This window comes from Cinclus cinclus, chromosome 9, assembly GCF_963662255.1.
Source record: "Cinclus cinclus chromosome 9, bCinCin1.1, whole genome shotgun sequence".
Taxonomy (NCBI): domain Eukaryota; kingdom Metazoa; phylum Chordata; class Aves; order Passeriformes; family Cinclidae; genus Cinclus; species Cinclus cinclus.
Window position 1 is genome coordinate 14,971,144 of NC_085054.1, and position 22,287 is coordinate 14,993,430.

Sequence of the window (22,287 nt, forward strand, 5' to 3'; positions counted from 1 at the left end):
ACAAGGATTGCTGGGTGATACTGCTGTCCTAGGTTGTGTTTGACAAACATGGAGGACACTGAGATCTCACAAGACTGTCACTTCATGGGGATACTGAATTTGGACTGAATCTAGGCTAAAGATTTTCAGCTCCTCTGAATCCTCTGTACCTGTAGGAAGTTGAAGTCCATCTTTGTTTATCCTCCTGCCAGTCCCACTGTGATTTCAAGGGTATGTATCTCACAGCTAGATGTGGCATGTATACTTTAATGCCAGGACAGACTGTCTCTCCTCAGCCTGTTTACACACTTGATTTTTGATTTGCAGGAGATGCTATGGGCCAAGTCTTGTTAAAGACACCAATTTATGCTCTTGGTTTTATAGGACAGTCTTCTCAGCAGTGTAAATCTGAGTGGGGAGGTTTTATGCTGGATGACAGAGAAGAATCCAGGCTTAGGATATTTATAATGTAGCTTGTACAAAGCTATTTGACAAAGTGAATGGATCTGGAGGAGTTATTTCTATTTTTTTTCTTTTTCTGAGGAAGAAGCATTGACGTTAACCTTGGAACACAGCCTGAATATGTCATCATCTAAAGGCAGGGTGTCCTGACCACAACAACTTGTGTTGTTTGTAACTAGTTCTGTGGGATGTGCATTGCCACTGTGAGATCCTACCTAGGACTGTGATCATGTCAGATCTCACAAAGTGGCACAGAGCCAGTTCATGTGAGGCCTTCAAAAGAAAGCTCAGTTCTTTGAGATATTTATTCTTACGGTACTGGGATGCTCTGGCTGAGGATGTTATCTGGCCTCTATTTGAGGGAGCAACTGAACTGGTTTGTGATGGCCATTACAGATCTACTGTCATGGGGATATTATTTTTGGTGTCCGTCCTGCCTCGTTCATGTGGCTGTGCTTTCCTGGTGCAATGCAGGATTCCTTTCCATTGCCTCTTCAGCAGTGCTGTCAAGAAACCCAAGGCCATGCAGTGCTGAACAACAGCCATGCTCCATCCCAGATGTGGATGGTGTAAAAGCACCTATGCCCATAGGTGCTCTTTGAGATCTCCAAAGCCACCACAATGGTGTAAAACAGCGATGTGCTCCAAGTAACTAATCTCTTTGCTTTTGTCCTTCCTCCCTCCCTCTTGTCCCCTCCCTGTACAGTGGCAGGCCATCTCTCTGACAGTCATTGAGAAGGTTCAGATAGCAGCAGCCATCCTGGGTTCCCTCTTCCTCATCGCCAGTATCTCGTGGCTCATCTGGTCAACCTTCAGTCCTTCAGCCAAGTGGCAGCGCCAGGACCTGCTCTTCCAGATCTGCTATGGAATGTACGGCTTCATGGACATTGTCTGTATAGGTGGGTGATTGCATCTCACACCGTGGCCACGTGGAGAGGAGTGGGACATGGTGTGGAGAGCCAGCCCATACAGTTTGGCTTGGACTGAGTGTCCCACAGATTTTACTCTCTTTTCTATTATGGCCCATTTTTCACTGTTCTCTCAGCTCATCTGGGTGGCCCCAGAGTGTTTCCTTGGCTGGGGTGGCAGAGGGACCTGCAAAAACGCCAGAGAGAAACAGATATCTCTTCGGAACAAAAAGTGGGTGGGGAGGTCTGGGGTAGGCTGGGTGTAGTGTAAAGCTTTAGAGAAACTCTTTTTCTCCTGTAATAGCTAATTTAGGGACTGCCCCACACCAGGCATGGCAGGATCTCTCCACGTGCAGCTCCTTGGCTCTCCAGCCCAGTCTCTGCCAGGCAGGAGTGGCTTCCCCTTCTTTGTCCCACGTTGGAGCTGCAAGTCCCAACCAGGTCACAGGCCAGCCTGGGGTCCTTGTCAGGTTCCTGGTACAGAGCAGCTCTTTTAAGGATGCAGTGCCTCACTCACATGACACAATCCCAGAGAACACAGCAGCTGCTGGCAGCCTGACCCTAGTAGAGTCTCCCTGGGAGAAGTGCAGGTCTGCAGGATGGAGGGACATAGCTGCCAGCACCTGCAGCAGCTCCTGAAACACTCTGGTGAACACCAGCCTCCTCCAAATGTGCCCTGAGCAGTGTCCACCCAAGCACAGGCCACAAGATAACTTGTCAGTTCAAGTGACCCTGACAGGAAGCAAAAAGGGAACCAGAGAGCTCTTCATGTCTGCTATCACTGTTACAAAGTTAGAAGCCCTTCCAAACTCCATGGGAAAAGGCAGTCCTCTTCACTTGGTGGATATGTGTATGTGTGGATAGAGCCATTCCAGAGGGAAGAGCAGCTCCCATTCCAGCCCTCAGGAGAAGCAGGACAGATTAGCAACTGGTGGAATTTGGGTGCAGAAGTAAAACAGACACAGTGGCAGGGACAGAATTCTTGACTGCACACCCTGGTATCCAGGTTCAAATGGCTCTTGGCCTCAGCAGCCTTCCAGCACAGGACTTGGGCCTGCCAAAACAGTTCCTCCCACGGTGCTAACAATGAGATGTGAGCTTGGCCTGTAGAAATCATCCTGCTCCTTCTTCATAAGGTGCTGGTGGAGCTACCACGTCTCCCCAAGAAAAGAGTTCCTGGCAAGAGGAGTTAAAGAGAGATGGGCAGCACCCACATGTTGGCACAATAGGCAAAATAGGCAATGTCCTCTTACTGGGGGAATTGAAGGTGGAAAAAAGTTTTCCTTATGCATTTGTGGGGTGCACATGCATTGCCTTGTTGGCAGGGGACAGAAGTGGAGAGCTCTGGCCTGGGCAGCCATCAATAACATGATTAACTGGCTTTGATACAGCTTCAAGAGCTGAGTGGAACTGATTAGCTCATCTGTTAATAGGAGCTAAATCTTCCCACACAGCAGAGAACAAACCATGCCAACTTTGAACTGAAGGGGAACTGGGCAGACACATTAGATTTATTTATTTTTTTTTTGGTTGGTTGGTTTTGCTAATTTTTCTAAGGATTTGGCCTCTATTTCTCTTTTCCACCTTCTCTGAGGAAAAAATAAGTTTATTTGCATCTCCACTGATATCACCACTAAGCATAATGCCCTAAGCTGGGAGCTTTGATTTTTTTTCCAGCCAAAGAACAAGCAAACATCCCATTCCCTGGAACATTTCAGAGTCGTGACATGGGGCATCTCCTTGTCTCATGTTCCTCCCTGCACAGCTGGCAGTCCTGGGGTGCCAGGCATGCTGGCTTTCCCACAAACTCAAAAACCAGTGGGAAGCATTACAGATGCAGTGAGTTAACATGTCTGTATGTGGGTTCTCTTGCCCAGCACTCAGAACTCCCCAGAGCTGGCTGTACTTGGGATGTGTGCAGCACATCTTCCTGTGCTGCCATGCAGCCCACCCATGCTCATCCAGAATGGGGGATGTTCTCTGGAGCACGTGAGCTCTGTCTGAATTCCTGTAGAAAAGCTCATATGTGCATGCTTTCTGCCCCTGCCACCCTGTGGTGTAAAACTTGATTGTATAGTGCATTTTTGCTCTTTGCAATCCCAGCTGTTGCTGCTGCTGCTGCTCCCAGCTCAGCAGTGGAGAGGAAATGCACTCTGAGCAGTACTAGCTGAGAGTGTGTGTTCACTCTCCTCCCCACCTCTTCCTCTGCTCAGTTCAAACTCAGTGACAAATTACACCCTCAGCAGGAGCTGTGACTCTCTGGCTGTTGATGTGGTCATCTCTCTTCTCTGAGTGACTTCTCCTTAACCCTGCAGATTTCAGGGGGCTGCACTAGCACTAGCCAAAAGGCTGGTCTGTTCCCACTGAGAGGCAAGGCCAGGTCAGGCCGGGGTAAGGGACTGATCAAAAGGAATTCTTTCCTGGGAACATAAGCTGAGAGTGTTGGGGTTGTTCAACCTGGAGAAGGGTCTGGGGATACAGCTTTCCAGTATTTAAAGGGGCCTACAAGAGAGCTAGAGAGGAGCTTGGGGCAAAGGCATATAGTGATGGGACATGGGTCATGGCTTTCATTTGAAAGAGAGTAGGATTAGATATTAGCAAGAAATACTTTACTATGAGGGTGGTGAGGCACTGGAGCAGATTGCCCAGAGAACTTGTGGGTACCCAATCCCTGGAAGTGTATAAGGCCACACTCCACAGGGCTCTGAGCAACCTGGTGTAGTAGGAGGTGTCCTTGCTCAAGGCAGGTCTTTAAGGTATTTAAGATGATCTTTCAGGTCTCTTCCAACCCAACCCATTCTATGAACACTGCAACTGAGGTAAATTCCTCGTTCATTATGACTTTGTGCAACTGTGATGGATGCAGCAATGTCTCCCTAGAAGGCTTGCAGTGGGTTCCTCACTGTAGAACAGCTTTTCTCCTTCTCTTCATCCATTTCTCATCCTCTCTTCATCCAAACCTTACTGTCTCATGTAGGGTATTTTGATCACAAATGGTGAAAGGCAGCTCTGGAGATTGAAAGTTCTGCTCATGACTGCCAGCATGGCCCAAAGCCTCTTGTTCTTCGTCCCTGGGTTTTAGTTCCACTTGCGTACGTTCAGGATTAAATCTCTCATGGATAATTACAGTGGCAATGGATCTTAAAATACTAGAGTGTTGTCTGTGCAGTTCGGTGTCTCCTCCTCTGCGGTAGAGCCCTTTCCCTCTTTTATTACATAGTGTGTAGGGTGGGTAGGAAATATTTAGAAACTAAGAAATGCTCAGTCATGGGGTAAGGGCAGGACATTAGGTGCACTCAGTTCTACCACACTAGTTTTCTCCAGCTAATGTAAGATACTGTCTGTACATTTTTTTGTAACAGGCTGGGCAGTCTTAGCTAGCAGAATGTGATACCATAGGTCCTACAGTAATTGTATGAATTCCAGTTGTTTCTTCCTCCAGTTTGACCCCCAACTAGCAGAGGAGCAGAGGTTTGAAAGACAAGGTACTTACTGAAGAGCAGATGTGCTGAAACAGAGCTCCTCTGTAGTTTCTGCCAGTTTGCACTTCAGTTGTACTTGATGTCTCACACCCATTGGGTAGCCAGTGACTCTTGTCCAGGAGGCTGGTTTATACACCCTGTCACTGGAGTGCTCAGCAGGACACTTCCTCTGGCACTGTGGAATCTCAAAGCTGGACAAGTCACCAACTCTGCAGAGGTGTGACTAAAATCAGACAGGCAGTCAGCAACTGCCCAGCTGCTTTGTGTGATCCCCTCTCTACCAAGTCAGAAAGGGATTTAGGTAGCAATTTGCCAAGATAGAGGTATCTGTGGCAATCTGCATGGGCAATCCCATGGCAGCATTGATCTTTGCAGTGTGGAGTCAAAGGTGAGGGGCATGAGTGCTTCCTTGCACATATAGCTCACTCAGCACAGATCATTTTGTTGTTGTTGTCTTCATTTGTTCTGAAATGGTCAGATCATCTCCAGGCTGAGCTCTCAAAATATGTCTGTGTACTCAGAGACTATTGATCCATGGAACAAAATCCAGGGATCTGGATTTGACCCTCAGTCACTAACCTTCAGTAATATACTAGGTTTCTTTGGACTTTTCTAGATTCTAGCATGCCTCACAAAAACAGTTGGAAGGGACAGGAACTGTTATCTACATCTTCACCCATGATTAAAACAGAAGCCACAACCAAAGTAAAACCAGTCTGCTCCTCATGACCAATGGGACAGATGGCATGGCCCCAAGCACCAGAAGCTATGTCCATCTGGGGAAGATGGTCTTTCAACACTGTTCTCCCCCTTGCTCTCAGAAATGTAACAGGAGGGAAGGAGGCACTGGAAAAGATTGCTTGGGATTTGTGGGAACCTCCAGTACTGAATTCTTTTTAAGAACCTGGTAGAAAACATATGTCAAGAACAGGTTGCAGGGAGATGATCCCAGTTTGTGAAGGAGGAACAAATTAAATGCTTCTTGATATCCAGCCAGCCTCAATGTCTTTGATTCTGATCTCTCTTTCATCTGTACTATCTCTGGTCATGTCTGTAGGACAGATATGAGAGTTGGATGAAACTAGAAACTGGTGATGGTGCCAGCATAGGTATTGCTCTGCTGTGAAGTCATCTATGACACAGACATCTGAGATCAGGAACCAGGAAAGGAATGACAAGTGAGATGGGGACTGTTCATTAGATTAACTGCTCTCTCCATGGTCCAGGAGAGGTAAATCCAAGAGGTAAATCTGTCGCATAGTGAGAGATTAGCAGAAACGCAGTTACTGAAATGCACAGATAAATGGAATGAGCCTTCACAGGCCTCAGTTACTGAGTAGAGAGCAGCTTAGACCTGGGCTGCAAATCCTGAGAGATACCTGCCTGTTAATTAAATGACAGTCCATGGAGGGGAAAGGAGGGGTTTGCCTCTCTCTCTGTCAAGGTGCAATTAGGGGAAGTCGACATTTGTAGAATAAGGTGTCATTTGGGGTCAGGAGGACGGGAAAACATTTCCTGTTAAGCAAGGAGGAACTCTGCCAGCTAATGAGAGCATGTCACAGAGTAGGCTCAGGCATCCCCAGATGGGCTCTGAGGGAGAAGCATGTCCCAGGAGGGCCATTAGCAGGCTGTGTGTGCGGGGCTGTGGTGATATGGTTTGTGTGTGCTGGCCTGCTTGGGATCACACAGGAGTATCCCTGAGGCTGGTGTGCTGGGGGTTATCCCCAGCAATGCAGAAGTAACCTGATCTGCCTCTCCTTGGATCACTGACTGATGGTGTTTCTGCTTTGTCCGTGCCCAAGTCCCTGCTCCCAGGCTCACCCTGCCTTGGTGCTGACAGCAGTGCACTTCAGCAGGCAGTAAATCCTCGTGCTCTTTGAAGCTTTTCCCGCTCTTTCCCTGGCTGGTCCCTGATGGTATTTGCCTTCAAAACTGCACTGCAGCTCAGCAGCACAAGATAGGCAGAGCAGGACCATTCATCCAGCTGACGATTCTTGTTGGCACACCATGGCAATCCATTACAGATCAGGAAATGTCTGCTTGCTGTTTTTAATCACAGCTGCCAGAAAGAATAATCAAAAGCATCCAGTACATCTGACAGCATCTCAGCACAACCATAGGTAATAACATAAGAAATCAATAGCCAATTAAAACTGATCCACAGCATTTGATCTTTCATAGTGCAGTGGGAAAAGTAATTAATGGAGCTTCCTTGAAACAGTGACAATTCAAGCTTCTTGCCAAGACTAATGGGATTTTGTCTTAAATGAGCTTTGCTTTCTAGAGGAAATGCTGGGCTGAGGTAGCCTCGTGGTGTTAACTAACCAGGTCACTTGGGCCCTCAGCATTCAAAGGATTTAAGAGTCAAAGTCACAATGAAATAAAGTGAAACTGAGAAATGAGGTGTCTTAAGGGTCTTAGTTTTCATCTGTATTGATCCCATTCTCAAAAGAAAAGCAGATGTTTTCATTCAGGTCTACACAGTCCCCCAGGGTACAAAGCTGGAAGAATCACTACTGTATAGTAGGGAATTTTGAGTTTTGAGGAAGCACCAAACCCACATGTTGGCTTGATGACACCCTAAAGGCAGAGTACAAGGCAGAGAAGTTCGGAAAATGTCTTAGGGGGAGAGACCTGACAGCAGCCCACACAGCAAATGCGTGTGACTTTGGCATACCTGGAAGAGATCTGTGAGAATATACAGAAGTCTTCTGTGCCTTTGATGCACTACTTGCCATGCTCGTCATGCACTTCTTACCCAAATTGCCTGTAAACTGGAGCTATCAGGAGCTAATTGGGGTGACCAGATCCAGGTCACTTGGAGAGCAGTGCACTTGGGATAAAGCTAGGCAGCAAAGCCATGTTTTCTTCACCGTAAACTCTGGTGTGGACGCATTCACCCATAGTGTTCATGCTTTAAAAACCACTGAGCAAATCATTGATCTTATCAGCTGTACAGAGGCTGTGTAGACAGGAACAGTCCCCACAGCGTGTGTTATGGGGCTCTCATCCAGCTGGGGAGCTCCTGGGGAGCAATCACTGTGGGCCCTGTAGCTGGGCCAGCATCAGGAGAAACAATGCTGCAAAGCTGATCTGACCACTGACTGCTTGGCTGTTATCCAGGAACAGCGGATGCTCAGCAAAATCGAGACAAGCCACCCTTCTGTCCCTGAAAGAAGGGACCTATTTTTATCCACTGTTGCATTGATTGTTCCATGAGAGAGCAGAGGGGCAGCTGGCACGAGTGCATTGTGTGCTGCCAGCAGGGCAGGGCTGCAGGGGCTCTGTGTGCCCACAGGACTCAGCGCAGCTCCAGCAGCTCTCCGTACAGCCAGCACGTCGCTGCTGAGCAGAGAGACACAGCTTTGGACCTGGCTCTGAACCCTCTCCCTCTTTGCAGGGAAGGAACTTGACTTCCAGCACAATCTGAACAGCACCTGGGCTTTCACACGTGTGCATTGAGCTCCACGGTCCTTCCCCACATCCATCTCCAGCAGGGTCCCACGCTTACAACAGGGCTCCAGAGATGTATTTTATCGTGAATAACCATATGGTGTGCTCTGCTCCAGTGGATCAATGTGTTTAGCATTTAATGAGGGCAACATAATTAACATTTTTTGAGGGAAAAAGAAATTCTTTTGCCTTGTGAACTGCATCTTGTGCTCTCAAGTGTGATACATTACAATCAGAATGGCGCTTTCCTGTCACTAAACTCCTTGACAAAATCAAGTGCCCATTGTCCCTGAGTTAAGTTTCTGTATGTGGGCAGAGGCAGGAGCACTCACCTTCCTGTCACAACCTCTCCACTAGGGCAGGAAATTCCCTTGTAGGCAGCTGGTAGGATCCCCCATGCCAGCTGCACAAATTGTGCTATCTAGTAAGGGATGAAAAAAGTCCTCAGTTCTGTGCCAGGCTGTGTTTTTCCAACTGCCTTCTGTCCTGTCGCTCCTCCTACAACAGCCTGCATCCCCACAGACACATTACTCCTGGAGGTGGAAGCTGTAGTCCATGGCAGGCTGTTGTGGCTGTATCAAGAGAATTCAACTCCATGGCCAAAGATGAGACCACAGGGGGGGTCATCCCCCCCATGCATAGTGGATGAGGTGTGTCCCCAGCTTTTGGTGTGTCCCCAGCTCAGTGGGGAGCCAGAAGCAGAGATAAGAATAGATTAATATGAAGCCACATTAATCAGGCTTTGGGATCACGTCTTAGATTGATGATGGCTACCTACCAGCAGAGCCATCTTTCAACCCAGATACAACAGGCTGTAATGAAGAATATTGCAAACAGGCCCATGGGCTGAATTACTAAACTTAATTCTTCCTGAAAGTTACTCCCTGAAGCGGTGTTTTTCTTCCTGCACCAAGACCTACAAGAAACAGCCTAAGCCTGAGCCCCTCTGCCCCATGGCAGAACTGGATCCACAATATCCATACTATTCCAGGTGGGGCAATTCACTCTGCTCAGCCATGGCCATATCAAGAACCTTTCTGTGTTCTCCCAGGCTCTTCTTCAGACCTTTGCTGCAGGTTTAGCCACACTCAGCTCTTTTCACTGCTGTCATACTTGTGAGCTCAGCATTGGCAGGTCCCATAGGTGCAGGTAAACCCTTACCTGCCCCTTACCCTCTATCAGCATTCACTCAGCTGGATATTGCAGCCATAAAGGTCTTCAGCTCTGATGGAAGACCCATGTATATGCAGAGAAGCAAGGAACACATTCTGCCTTCCTAGAGATCCTAGCTAGTGACAGATCAGAAATAACAGACCCTTGTCCTCTTGAGTTCTACCACCTTCATTAATTTTGAATAGTGCCTCTGTGGGAGAGGTGAAGACCTTTGCAGGGGAGGAGGTGGGATGAGACTTGTGAGGACATGGTCGAGGAGCAGAGAGAGGCTGCTACACCCAAGGTGAAAAGCTTTTGGAAATCTCACAGAAATCCTGGGTTTGCAGTGAAAGACCTTCTTTTTGTTTTTTTTTTTTTTTGGTCATGGCTGTGGAGAACAAAGAGCAGCACAGGATACTGTGGTGTGTCCCAGGAGCACATTTATCCCAACAAAAGGCTGGCCAAATTGCACCATGAACACATGAACACCTCTGCCTCACATCCTTGGGATGCCTTCCTACAAGTTGGAAGAAGTAGATGAGATGCTCACATCCCACTACAGTGAGGCAGTAGAAGCATTCATAATGCATGTGCCAGTGTGTGACATCAGAGGCATCTTGGGTCCTTTAATTTAGCCCATGTGCCCTACATTACCCTGGGGCATGACAAGGGTGATCTGTACTCACCTTTGTGTCTCTCCTGATTGGTTTGTATTTCTCTTAGTGAAAGAGCACTTAGGTTACTGGAATAGTCTGCAGGAATTGGGCTCAGAAGCTGCGTCCCTTAGAAAATGAAAAAATTGTGAAACTATTCTCATTTTTTTCCTTACAGAATTTAATTTGCTAATAAAAGCAGAGAGGGAGGCATTAGTTATACTTTCAATAAGCAAATGTCATGTTTTGATCATTCTTGAACAAAGCATTTTGATTTAACATTTAGAGATGACTGCTCATGCTGAGTATTTCAAATTCAGTGTCAGAATTTGGAACACAACGTTTTAAAAAAATTCAATTCCAAATGAAACATTTTAACCTGTCTGCAAATACATGTGTGTTCTTCCATTCAGGGGAACAATGTGCCTTTTTCAGGTCTCACTCCAAGCAAGTGTGAAGGCAGATTTCCCAAGCCCTGCACAGTGGTGTTGTCCAGCTTTTCTTTTAAAGGAGTGCCCCTGGAATGTCTGAGGATCAGCATGACTGCACAGGCAGTGCTTTGGTCAGAGTAACATTAACTATGGCATAGGAAGGTTCAGTACCCAGACTTGGAGGAATGGAACGTTTTCCATCGTGCAAACAGAATGAAGTGGAAGCCACATGCTTTTTCTCTCCACACCATGAGCATTCAACTCTATGGACTTCTGTAGGGAATATCTGGAAATCTGAAGATAGAAAAGACCCATAAAATCACTTAAGAGACCAGAGCTCTGTTCAACCTAGCTTGAAATTATTATTTACTCCCTTCTTTTAAAGATCTTGCAGTATCTGTCATGCACACAATGAGTGTTTTTCACCTCTTGAACAAAGCCATTTCAAGATGTGTGGTGTTGCTGTTACATCCATTTTAAATTTGGAGGAAAAAAAGGGTTCCAAGAGGATGTCCCCAGTCCTAGCTACAAAACAAGGAGGGGAAACTTCAAGAGAGCAAGAGGATATATGAGCACTGCCTCCAAGCCCTATTCTTCCTGGCACAGTTATGGGTAGACACACAAGTGGGGAATGGTGCTGGAGAGGAATGATTCAGAGCAAAGGGTTGTTCTGTTGGTGGAGCTCCCATCCCTATTTATTTACTTGCTTTTTCCAAGAAGAGTCTCATTTATTGCTGCCTGCATAACTACAGACTGCCCTTTAATCCTCTGCTTTATCATGCTCAGTGAATTAAATACCACAGGAATACAAGAGCCCCTTAGGGCACAACATGCACTTTGCTGTAGCTGTCCACAGCCAGCTGAGTTTATAGGAGTACTTTGGTTAATGCTTTATCTATGCCTGAACAAGGATTTCTTTTGGTTTCATTTCACCTATTTTCACTGTTATTTCTTGTTATGGTTTAGGGTGGTTTTTATCACTGTTTTGAGGCAAGGGGTAAAAAAGTAGTGGTCTGGGCAGTGCAGGAAGAGGAAGTTGTGGTGGCTGGTAGCTTGTATGTTCACAGCTGGAAGCACTGTGGCATCTCTGAGGCCATGGTGTTGCTGTGTGCAACTCCAGGGGTCAGCCCAGCTCCTCTCACATCTCTGCAGGACAGCTGGTGCTATTTTCCCATTGCAGAAACGTGGGAGTGCTGAACAAAATGAAATTTCGTTTCCATTGGACACCTCTTCTCAGCTCCTTAATTTTGCCAGTATTTTCTCATTTTCAGTCTTATCAGCTCAGCCCTACAGCGCTCAGCCCATGTGTTGTGGAAAACATGGCTAAGCAGGGCTGCCCTGGGATGGAGGCAGCATCTCTCAGAGAAGATGCTTTACTTTGCAGCCATAAAAGCTCCCCAGATGCTCCTACAACACCCTGCCTGCAGCTCCCATGAGCTCCACAAGCCCCATGGCAGGCAGTCCTAGCTGTCAACTCAATTCATCCTGCTGGATAAAGCCTTCCTCCTCCCGCAGCTACAAATCCCATATCTGTGGGGCAGACAGCTCCTGCTTCCCACAGGAAGCTGTGGCATCCTGTGCACACAGGAATCACTGTTGCATACTTGTGTCACTTGAACTTGTGACATGCTGCAGTGTCACAACCTGGAAATTGTTTCTTACCATGTAGCTCAGCCGCATCCTGCAAAACCACAGTGCTTCCTTGGGGTGGGATGCTGCCAGCTGCCCCACCAGGCACTCCCAGCAGTAACAAAAGAGTTGCCTTCTCTCCCCAGCCCCCCACACTCTGCCCCAGGAGCACTCACCTGGTGGAGCAGCAGCTGTGGGGACACTCTGAGGTGCCAGCCCTCTGGATCCGTGTCCCACCTGGCAGGGCTCTTGCTGACTCTGGCGGTGGGTGTTAATGGCTGTAGAGAGCTTGGGACGCAGCATAATGACCTGCCCAGATGGGATCTGCTGCTCCCGTGGCTCTGCCAGAAGAGTGGAGGAAGCAGGGAAGGAGAAGGGCTCTCTCACTGCACTTGGAGGGGCTCCTGGGCCACCAGGGGCTGAGGAAGCTCTGAGGCACAGCTGCCTTTGAACAAGGAGAAACGAGCTGCAATAAAAACATGAGGTTTTCTGGCTGCTCAGCAGTTGAAGGTTATGGACCAACTTGTTTTTTCTGTAGTGACCCAAAATGGAAGAGTCCAAACCTCCATAAAATACTTCCTCAAGGCTGGGAACAGATTTTCTGTGGACACTGATGGGAGCTATTCCCTGGCCATGGAGGTATCACTCTCAGATGAGCTCAATTTCAGTTTTGCTGGAGTCATGCCCTGTGGCCTGGGAGATCCAAGCATGGCATCCCACTGCTGGGAAAGCGGTGTGACAGCAAAACCTCACTACAGTGAACACATTTAGCAGAAGGAGGAGTGCATTGTCTTCCCCAGATCCATAGGTTCCATGATGACCATGTCATCCAGTGATAACAGCACTCAGCAGAGTCCAGCCTTGCAGACATCCCAGTTGTGCTGAGCCAAAACACTGTTCAGATTCATACATAATCAGTTCTTTAAACATTTAAAAAAGTGCATTGAAAATGATTGATAAGAAAATGCCTGATTATAATCAGCTAATTATATTTCCATATGTTAAGCATTCACTCAAGCTCTAATCATTATGAATACATTTTCAGTTTATACTTTATCTCATTCAATGCTGGCAATTGCTAAGTTTGCACACCTTCCTAGTACAGTTCCAGCATTATTCAGAGCAGACCCTTGCTAGAAGTCTAGATTCTAGTGGACTAGAGAAATGCTGATCATTGGTCCAGTGTCTTGCAGCTTCCAGAAATGTCTAAAAGACAGCACCACATGTTCCAGGCTAACCATTACAAACTACTCCTGTAAGCAAGGTAGACTGTTCAGCTCTTGAAACGTTCTGGGGACAAAAATTATATTTTGGAGAGTGGAGATTACAGTTATGAAGGAATCTATACTTCCTATTTGATTTCCCCAGAAAGCAAAGACTCCCTGAAAATTTGAATGTATCAGTAGTTTGTATGGGAAGCAGCTGTTTAATGAAAGCATTCCTGAGCTGAAGAAAAGTAAGATGTGAGGATAATGGACCCCAGAAAAGCAGCAGCAGCAGCCCAGGGGAGCAGAGCAGTGAGTGTCCCTTGGGAAGAGAATCTGAAGGATAAAAGAGCTGTGAACAGCTCACAGCTGCCAAAAGGGATGATACTAAAGGCACAACAGCAAACTGTGCCTGTGCCGGGGGAAGCTCAGAAGCGTGGGAGGAGAGCACAGAGACTGCATCAGGAACTCTTTGAGGATCCAAAATCAGAAGCTGCAATCATGCAAAAGGCAGAAAGAATAACCTTCAGCTAATGAAAAGTCTCTAGAAATCACACAGGCATGGGGAGCTGTCAGAGTTGAGCCCCAAAATGACCATCCAGAGATTCAAAAGGCAAAAGGAACTGGGTCCATAAGCATAGGTGAAGAACAAGGCAAGTCTAAGAGCTCAAATAGTATTTGATAACAAAGGGCCAAATAGTTAAATGTTGCCTTTGTTTCAGTCTTCAAAACTTAACTAAAATAATTTTAATGAGGAGAAAGGAGCCCAGGGCAGAATCAGAAAAGAACAGCCTCAAAAATATTCAGATGAGTTAGCTCTGTCCTTGTCAGCATGTCCTAATGAACTTCAGAGGAAGCTGCAGGAACAGTGGCTGACCCATGAGTGTTTCATCATCAGGAACTTGAGGAGGATGCAGGAGGTACCAGGCAGCTGGGGAAATGCATGCAGAGTACCTAGCTTTAAATATAATCTCTATGAGATAATGAAGGTAGGCGCTGAGGATCAAGGAAATGAAGGGCAAATCAGCTTAACTGATTCATACAAGGATACTGAATATTTTTTTAGTTAACCAATTGGTGAGCACAGAAGTATAACCAGATGTAATTTGGAAGAGTAATTGTACTAGTGGCTGAGGAGGAAGCCATATTTTAATATGCTGTGACTTGGGCAATGCTCTTGGTGCTTTGCCTTTGGATTGTCCTACCAGAGAAGCATGCTCTAGATTAAATAACCACAATGCAGGTGTACAGCCAATGGAGAAACTGCTTTCTCAGTAGTTGCCAGTGGTGTGCTGTAAACTGGAAGCACATTTCAAGTAGACAGTCTTTTGGACTCTGCTCTCTTTAATATTTTTATTAATAACTTAGATAATTAAATAGGATGTGCTGTTATACAATTCACAGATGACACCAAGCTTGGAAAGGCTGCAAGCACTCTGGAGGATCAGATCAGCATTTGAAATTTGAAATTATCTTGGCAAATTGACTAAAGAAAAGTGCAAAACATTACCCTTAGGAATGAGAAATCAGAATCCCAAACACAAGCAGGACCAGACAGTCACACTGGTGAAGACAGTGACATTCCAATTTAATTCATCAGGGAATCAAAAGGTAGGTGGGGTGTCAAGAGTGCTGATTCTGCACCTCTCTGCTCTGGGGACTGCACCCTGCTGGGGAGTTCACTTGCAGAAGAAGGGGGGTGAAATGAAGAGGTTCTGGAGATGATGAATGGGATTGAGGAGAAGGAGGACATTACCTCATTCCCAGCCTGGTCAACTCCAATGTTCACAACTCTCCAAATCAGCCCAAGTGCAAAGTCACATTGATGCCATGACATTGTTTTCAATTACAAAACTACCTCTCCCTGCTCCTTGGCTCACCCTCTTCCCCATTTCCTGAGGAGTACAGTTCTGTGACCTTTAGTATCAGCCACAGGAGCATCTAAGTATGCCAGGCCATTCAGACAACTTGTCATATTCAGCTGGAACTGACCTGAGCACAGTGGTGAGGGATGCCAGACACTATGTAACCCTTTCCAAGCCTGTATTTCCTGGAACAGATCCTTCTGGCTCTCATTTCCTGATTTATCATCAGCCACTTTCCTGTTCTTAGGTCAAGATAAAGGATGGAGCAAATAGGATAAGATTAAGGCAAAAAGATAAGTGAGGGCTGAGCTGGTGGGGCTTTGCAAACAGAAGTGGAGAAATTTGAGACTGCCACAAAAGATTAAAGAATTCACAGAAAGGGAGGGAAGGGTTTGTGTATGCAATGATGTCAGTAGAGAGAAAGCCTGGCAAATAATGTGTTGTCTCCCAGAAAGCTTGGTTTACCTTGGCCTGAGTCACGACTGCTGTGGAGGCAAACATTAAGCTTTGATCACAGCTGCCATAATCTTCCCCTGACACCCAATAATGAAAGCAACAGAAACAGAAACAGGCTGAAGCATGGCAGCTGTCTGGCTGAGATGAAATTGCATTTCAAAAGGGAAACAAAAAGGCAAAGTCCTGCTGAAGGTGGAAACAAGAGGTGACAGGACAGGGCCTTTTTAAGACGGTAACTGGCTGGAAGGGACTGTGATTTTTTTCTCCTGCAGATGAGTGTCAGCGCAGGGGTGATGTGCCACCCACTGTCAGCAGAATCTCTGTTTTGGTGGTTTTCTTTACAGGCAAACAAGTGAAACAGTTCCTGCCCCAAAAATTTACCTGTTTCTTTCAAGATATGCAAGCATGGCAAGTGTTGGAATAAGAGGAAGGTTAATTAGAGGCTGAAAGTTCTGGGGAGAATATTGCTTGGTGGCAGAGGTTGACCATATTCAGTTTACTGCATGTCACTTTTGGGAAACTGCTGTTCCCAATTTAAAGATACTTTAAACTGGAGACTCACAACCCCCTGGGTTAATCTCACAGGATGGTGATACAGCAACAGATCCCTGCTTCGCCATCCAGAGACACAAACACAATTCCCTTATTACATCTACCAGTGTTCTTCCAGCAGCACTTCTGGCCCTTGGGCTGAGGACCTTTCTCTTGATCAGTTTTCTTATAAACCCACTGACCCATTGCACCTCTAATCCCAAGAGAGTCCAGGTTTCAGTGATTTTCAGACCGAGGATTTTCATTCAGTGCTGGTCCAGCCAGGACTCTACATGAGAAAATGGGAATGAGAGCAGCACATCATGAGTGCCCACATTCCATGGGAGTTTCATTTCACCAGCACTAGAAACTAAGGATTTCATGAAGCAGGCAACAATCTGGACTAACAAGTTTTGTGTGCAACTCACAGAAATTTTCCTTCTGAAGAGGATGGTTTTCACAGAGAATCCGCTGAGAACAGATTTTGTGAAGCAGAAGAGGGTGAGATAAAATGGGGAGGAGTAAAAAAGGACCAGGACACTCCCAGAATCCATTTGAAGCTCTGACTTCTGTGTTGAGGAATTCACGAAGAGAGAAGTTCACACCAACCTGCAATCTTACGCACTCACACAAGAGGATTTGGCTTATGGAATAATTGCTTCTAAATTGACACCTCAAGTCGAACACAGTCCTTACTAAATTCCCAACAAATTCTGGCCTTTAAATTGAACATTTCACTTCTGTTGACAAGAATGATTCTTGAGGGAGGGGTGATTTTGTTAAGGGATGCACAAAGCTGCATGTAGGAATTCCAATCCAAATTTATCTGAGGCAGACAAAATTTGTTTCAATGAGAGCATTAAGCATCCTGCAGCTTGATATTAACTGATGGACTCTTGCTTGCTCTTGGCACTTCTTCTTGTAAATGAATCCCTGTTACTTCCGTTTCCATGCCCACCCCTCCACTTGGTTCCTTCTTAATTTTACAGCTTCCTGAGCTTGACACTGGGAAATCGATAAGTAATTTAGAGCCCAGTAAATACAGATGAAAACAAGTTATTTTGTACTTTTATAAATATTTGGAAACCAAAACTATCTAAGAAAACAGCTGCTCAGTTGACTCAGCAACCCGTCCATCAGCATCACACAGTTAATTGCATAAGATCATAAACATTTATAATTAGAAGGCAAACAAACAAGAATTTTATAAACAGCCCTCTTGAATCAGGCTGCACATTAAATATTTGTGATAAGGTAATTAAGAATAGATTTACAGTCCTGGCTTGGTGTTTAATACTTTGTAGAATGGATTTGATTCTGTGGAGAATGTTCCACAGCCAAAGAGAAAAAAACACTTAACTTTGGCTCTTTTATCCCAGACTTAAAGTGGTCTCTGAGAAACACTGAGAAACACTGATCAGAGTGGAATTTCATTCATTACCAGTCAGACAGCTCATTTAAATGTATGTCTAATGTCCCTTGTCATGGGCTGATCCACTTCAGGCATGCTTCAAAGCTCTGTCTCCTTGGCTGGATCTGCAGGCTTTCCCTGAGTCCTGCTTTTTATGGTTAATGCTTTGATCAGACCACGTCAGAATTCTCAACCATGTTTCAAAGCAGGGAGGAAATCCCCCATTTTTCTATTATGACATCATGGAGTTTGGTTATAAAAAGCCAGCAGTAAGTACTGCAGGGTTACAGCTGTTCAATCTCAGTGGCCTGTGGGAACCAGAGGGTAGAGCTCTCTCACACTGTAGTGCCCTTTGCCATTCCCTGTCCCAAAAGTCAGATCTGCATACAAGCTATCCAGTGGAGTTACTTCTACAGCCAGTGAGCAGGCTCAGCACCCCATTTCAGTGAATGTGAGTCCCCCTGAAGCTAATGTTTGATCAAGTTAGCAGGGCTTCTTGTTATGTTTAGAACATAACTAAAGAGAGGCTGGAAACTCAATCTCTACTGAAGCAGTGATTTAAACTCTCCTAAGAAACCAAGTGGCTGCATCCCAGCAGTGAGTAATGGGGAGATCAGCCCTAAGGGTAAGATGACCTTCAGATATTTTGGGGTCTGATGTTGCACAGGTTTTCTCCAGTAACTTTATTCTGTGGTGCCCATAATCTCTCTACATGTTGTTGGTCAAGTCAGTCCCTTTGTTTAGGCATGGGTTTGATTCTTGTGAGTCTTGTTCTTGTATTTTTATGCTTGCAACAGGAAGGCAAGAGAGCTACTCTTCTTAGAAAGGTTTTTGATAATCTTGATCCTTACCCAGAATGGAAATGCCTTCATCATTGAGAACAATGAAGCTATCCATGTGCTAACTCACCCAGTCCTGCCTGCTGGTCTGGCTTCGGTTACATGGGACACAAAGGCACTTCCCTGAGAGACAGGTGGCTGCAAAGCAGGAACACTCAGATTCCCCTCATACCACATAAATCCCATTCTCTAGCAAAGCTTGTGAGATATATTTCAGTGTGCCAACTAAGCCAGTCTACAGGAGGTGTTGCAGCTTCCTCCAGCCTCAGTGGAGAAGATCTGTGTTGCAGCCACCGCTAGACCTAGTGCTCCCCTCCACAGAGTTTGGCAACTTCAATAATAATAGCAGAGCTGAATACTCAAGTCTTGTCATCATCCAAGCATCTAAAATTATTTAATTCTTTAGTCCTCATGCAAGGGTGGGGAAGATTATGAAGAGAGTTGGGAGATAACTGCTGGGTTACTGAGGGGCCTGAGCTGCTCCTTCTCTGATGAGCAGAGAGACCACTAGCAGTGTGGTGTCCCAGAGCCCAGAGCTGTCCTCTGACATCAGCCCTGTGTCCGGGTGGGGCAGCAGGACACAGGCACTGCCTGCACACTCTGCATACCCTGGGGGGCTTCTCTGCCCTTCTGTCAAGCTCCCCCTTGAAAGGAGGCAATGACATTTGATGAGGTGCCTGCTGTGCAGATGAACAAAACTTTGCCTTGGATAACAACCACTTACGGGTATAGACAAACCTCTTTTCCACTCAGCTGCTGCCTCTGGCCTCCCCCTGTCTGCTCTGCTGCTGTGTGTGTGGGGAGAGACACGGGCTGTGCACACACACAGCGCTGGTGCAGCAGCCGTCACTGACACGTCGGCTGCAGTTACACCCCCTCCAAACACACGCCTGAGCTCGGTGAATCATGCCTATGCAGCATGCAAAATTAGCCCAGTGAGAGATAAATCTTGGGCATTTGTTGGTAAACAGACACTCTTTTGCTGTAAGAGCATAACTCACTGTGCTCCATTTACGATCTGTTTTCCGCCGGCAGAGATAAAACTGTAATCCCTTTAATTCAGGAGAAAAAGGGATCCAGCAGAGGAGGAGTACCAGTGCTCTGCCTGTTGGTAATTAAAATACAGGATTTATCATTGAGAAAGTACTGGCTGGAGAGCTGAGCTTAACCAGCTAACTGGGGGAAGACGCTGGAGAAGGTTTATGGTTCTTCTAAAGTTTTGTTTGTGTTTTATGTTTATTTCTTTCCCCCTTCCCTCCAGGTCTAATAATACACGAAGGGCCCTCGGTGTACCGGATTTTTAAACGGTGGCAGGCGGTCAATCAGCAGTGGAAAGTGCTGAACTATGACAAAACAAAGGACATGGAGGAGCAAAAAACAGGGACCAGGACAAACCAGCGCCCCTCCTCCCAAACCAACCACTCGTCCTCCACTGGTGGTACAGCCACTAACTCCGCTCCAGCCGACAGCGGGGCACGGGCTGCCGGCCATGCCACAGGCACCCTCTCTGACCACCACTGTGCTTATACCATCCTGCATATACTCAGCCACCTGAGGCCTCACGAACAGAGGAGTCAGTCTAGTAGTAACAGAGAGCTCGTCATGAGGGTCACGACGGTCTGAGCCGAGGAATTCAGGAGGCCTTAACATGAAGCGGAGGAGACAAAAGAACTCATAAAGCAGAGGAGCATGGTGTGCCTTTTTCTTTCTCTTTCCTTTTCTTTTTTCTTCTTTTTTTTCTTCTCTCCTTTTCTTTTTTCAGTAACTGCACAAGATATAAGAGGCGGCACCTGGCCAGCTAAGGAAAAAAGCAGGTGGAGGGAGAGCTGCACACTCATGCTAAAGAGGTTAATGTTTTCCAGCCTGTTTAAAAAAAAAAAAGAGAAAAAAAAAAAAGAAAAAAATAACAACACAAATCACAAAAAAAAAAAAAAAAAACCAACAAAACAAGTGCAATACAGACTACAAACTGAGTAGGCAGAGTTCTGGGGAAGCAGAGGAACAGACGGTTTAGCATGTCTTACAAATCCTGTTACCTGGAACAGGTAACGCTCTGTGCACAGCCCCCGTACACACACGCACGCGCACACAAACACACATGTAGTGTGAGATTTATAAAAACATGGAAGGGAATGAAGTATTTGGAGTGCTTTTATTTTCCAGACTCCAGTTAACCAGACCTATGAGTTGTTTTGTTTCATGAGTCACTGGAGCCTTGTTTGATTTACTGTGGGGTACCTGAAGTGAAATGGCTGGGGATTTTTCAGTATTGATTTACAGAAGAGAGGTTGAATCATCTCACTAAGAAAATCTTAACAAAATCCAGGCATACCCAAATTTCACCAAGAAGCCTGTTTTTTTCATAATGTTCCTGACAAGGGGTTTGTGAGGGTAGAACTGGGAGGGGGGAGGGCGCTCCATGACCTTTATTTGACATATAGGTATTTTTGGCAAATTCTGTACAAACGTTCCGCAAGTGTTTCAAGCACAAGTACTGGTGTGATTCATGCCTTCATAACCCTAAATCCAGCATCCAGACCTTGCCACCCACACACATCATTTTCCATGCAGACATTCCAGGTTAATTTCCTTCCATTTTACTCTAATCACAAGAAGCTGACCCATCTTTGGTGGGTTTCTGCTCCCTTGATGATTCAGACACTCATGCGTTAGAGAAGTACATTTTTTTTTTTTGGTGTCTGTATCTCTGCTGCTCAATTTGCAACAGTCTCACTCAGTCTTGTAGGCTGATCCTTTCACATCCAGTCTGTTAGTTTATTTTATAGAGTCTATTCCATTCAGTCATCCAAAAGAGAGTTAGTCTGAAGAGGGAGCACAGTTGCTGACTGACTGTGTAGCACTTCTAATAAGTCTCCTTCTCTGGAATATACCCTTGAAGGTATCGGTTGCTCTTCAGGAACATACTCTTTCAATGCACAATGGCTGAATCATTTGTGGATATTAAAGGGACACTGTCAAGTACTTTTTAAATAGTTTTTAGGGTTTGGGCTTTTTTTACTCTCCATTGTTTGTAATATTCTCTTACGAGCTTGAAAATAAAATTTCTTTCCCTACCGATTTTGTCCTTTTCCATTTGGGCATGTATGGTTCTCTCCACTCACCCCATTCCTTTCACCATCCCTGTCCTTCTCCTCCCCACCTTTCTTCTGCAAGAGGAGGAAATTCATATTACTGATTTCCTGCTGAGTGTCCTCATTCTGTGGAGGGTATGTCCCAACTCTAGGGGGTTGAGTTATTTTGCAGCTGCCACAGAGGAAGCATAAGAGCAGGAACCCTAGAAATATGGAGATTAGCTAGTTGAGGAGCAAAAGCTCTGCTATCACAAAACAGTGACCCCACAGTGATCCAGCCTGAACCCGGCTCCCTCCAAAATCAAGATAATGTCTTCAGCCAAAGTGCATCCATTTAGCAGCTGTGCCAAGCAACATTGCACAATGGCAGCTGCCCTCCATCCTCACACCAGCAGCTCTCACACCTTCTGTGGAGATAGGGCAAATGTAGGCTACCAGCTCCTTTGGCAGCCAGGCTGTCACAGGTCAGGTGTTTCTGGACTGGAGAAGGTGTCAAACTTCAGCCTCTGTGTTTGAATATGGCAACCACTCTGCAACGCTGAAGATGGAGGTTAGCAGCTTAGGGCAAGGTCGTATTTTTCACCTCAATTACTTGACAGTGTCCCTTTAAATATCAGAACTCAACAGAACAGGTACTTACTTCTCTGGCAGAGAATGTGGGAGGTGGAACACCGTCCGAGAAAGCCAGCTTCTTACTGAGGACCGGTGTGAAACAGCATGGTTTCTGAGGCCACTGTAC

General features: G+C 46.0%; 1 protein-coding gene across 1 annotated transcript in view; it reads left to right on the top strand.

Annotated features, from left to right (window-relative positions):
- The window catches only part of MARCHF4 (membrane associated ring-CH-type finger 4), a 94,504-nt gene extending 73,979 nt beyond the window's left edge, over positions 1–20,525 (top strand). The window contains exons 3-4 of the mRNA XM_062498493.1: positions 1,148–1,340; positions 19,718–20,525. Coding sequence (XP_062354477.1) covers positions 1,148–1,340; positions 19,718–20,079 — 555 coding nt within the window. The 3' untranslated portion in view covers positions 20,080–20,525. The remainder of the gene's footprint in view (positions 1–1,147; positions 1,341–19,717) is intronic.
- Positions 20,526–22,287: the final 1,762 nt, after the last annotated feature.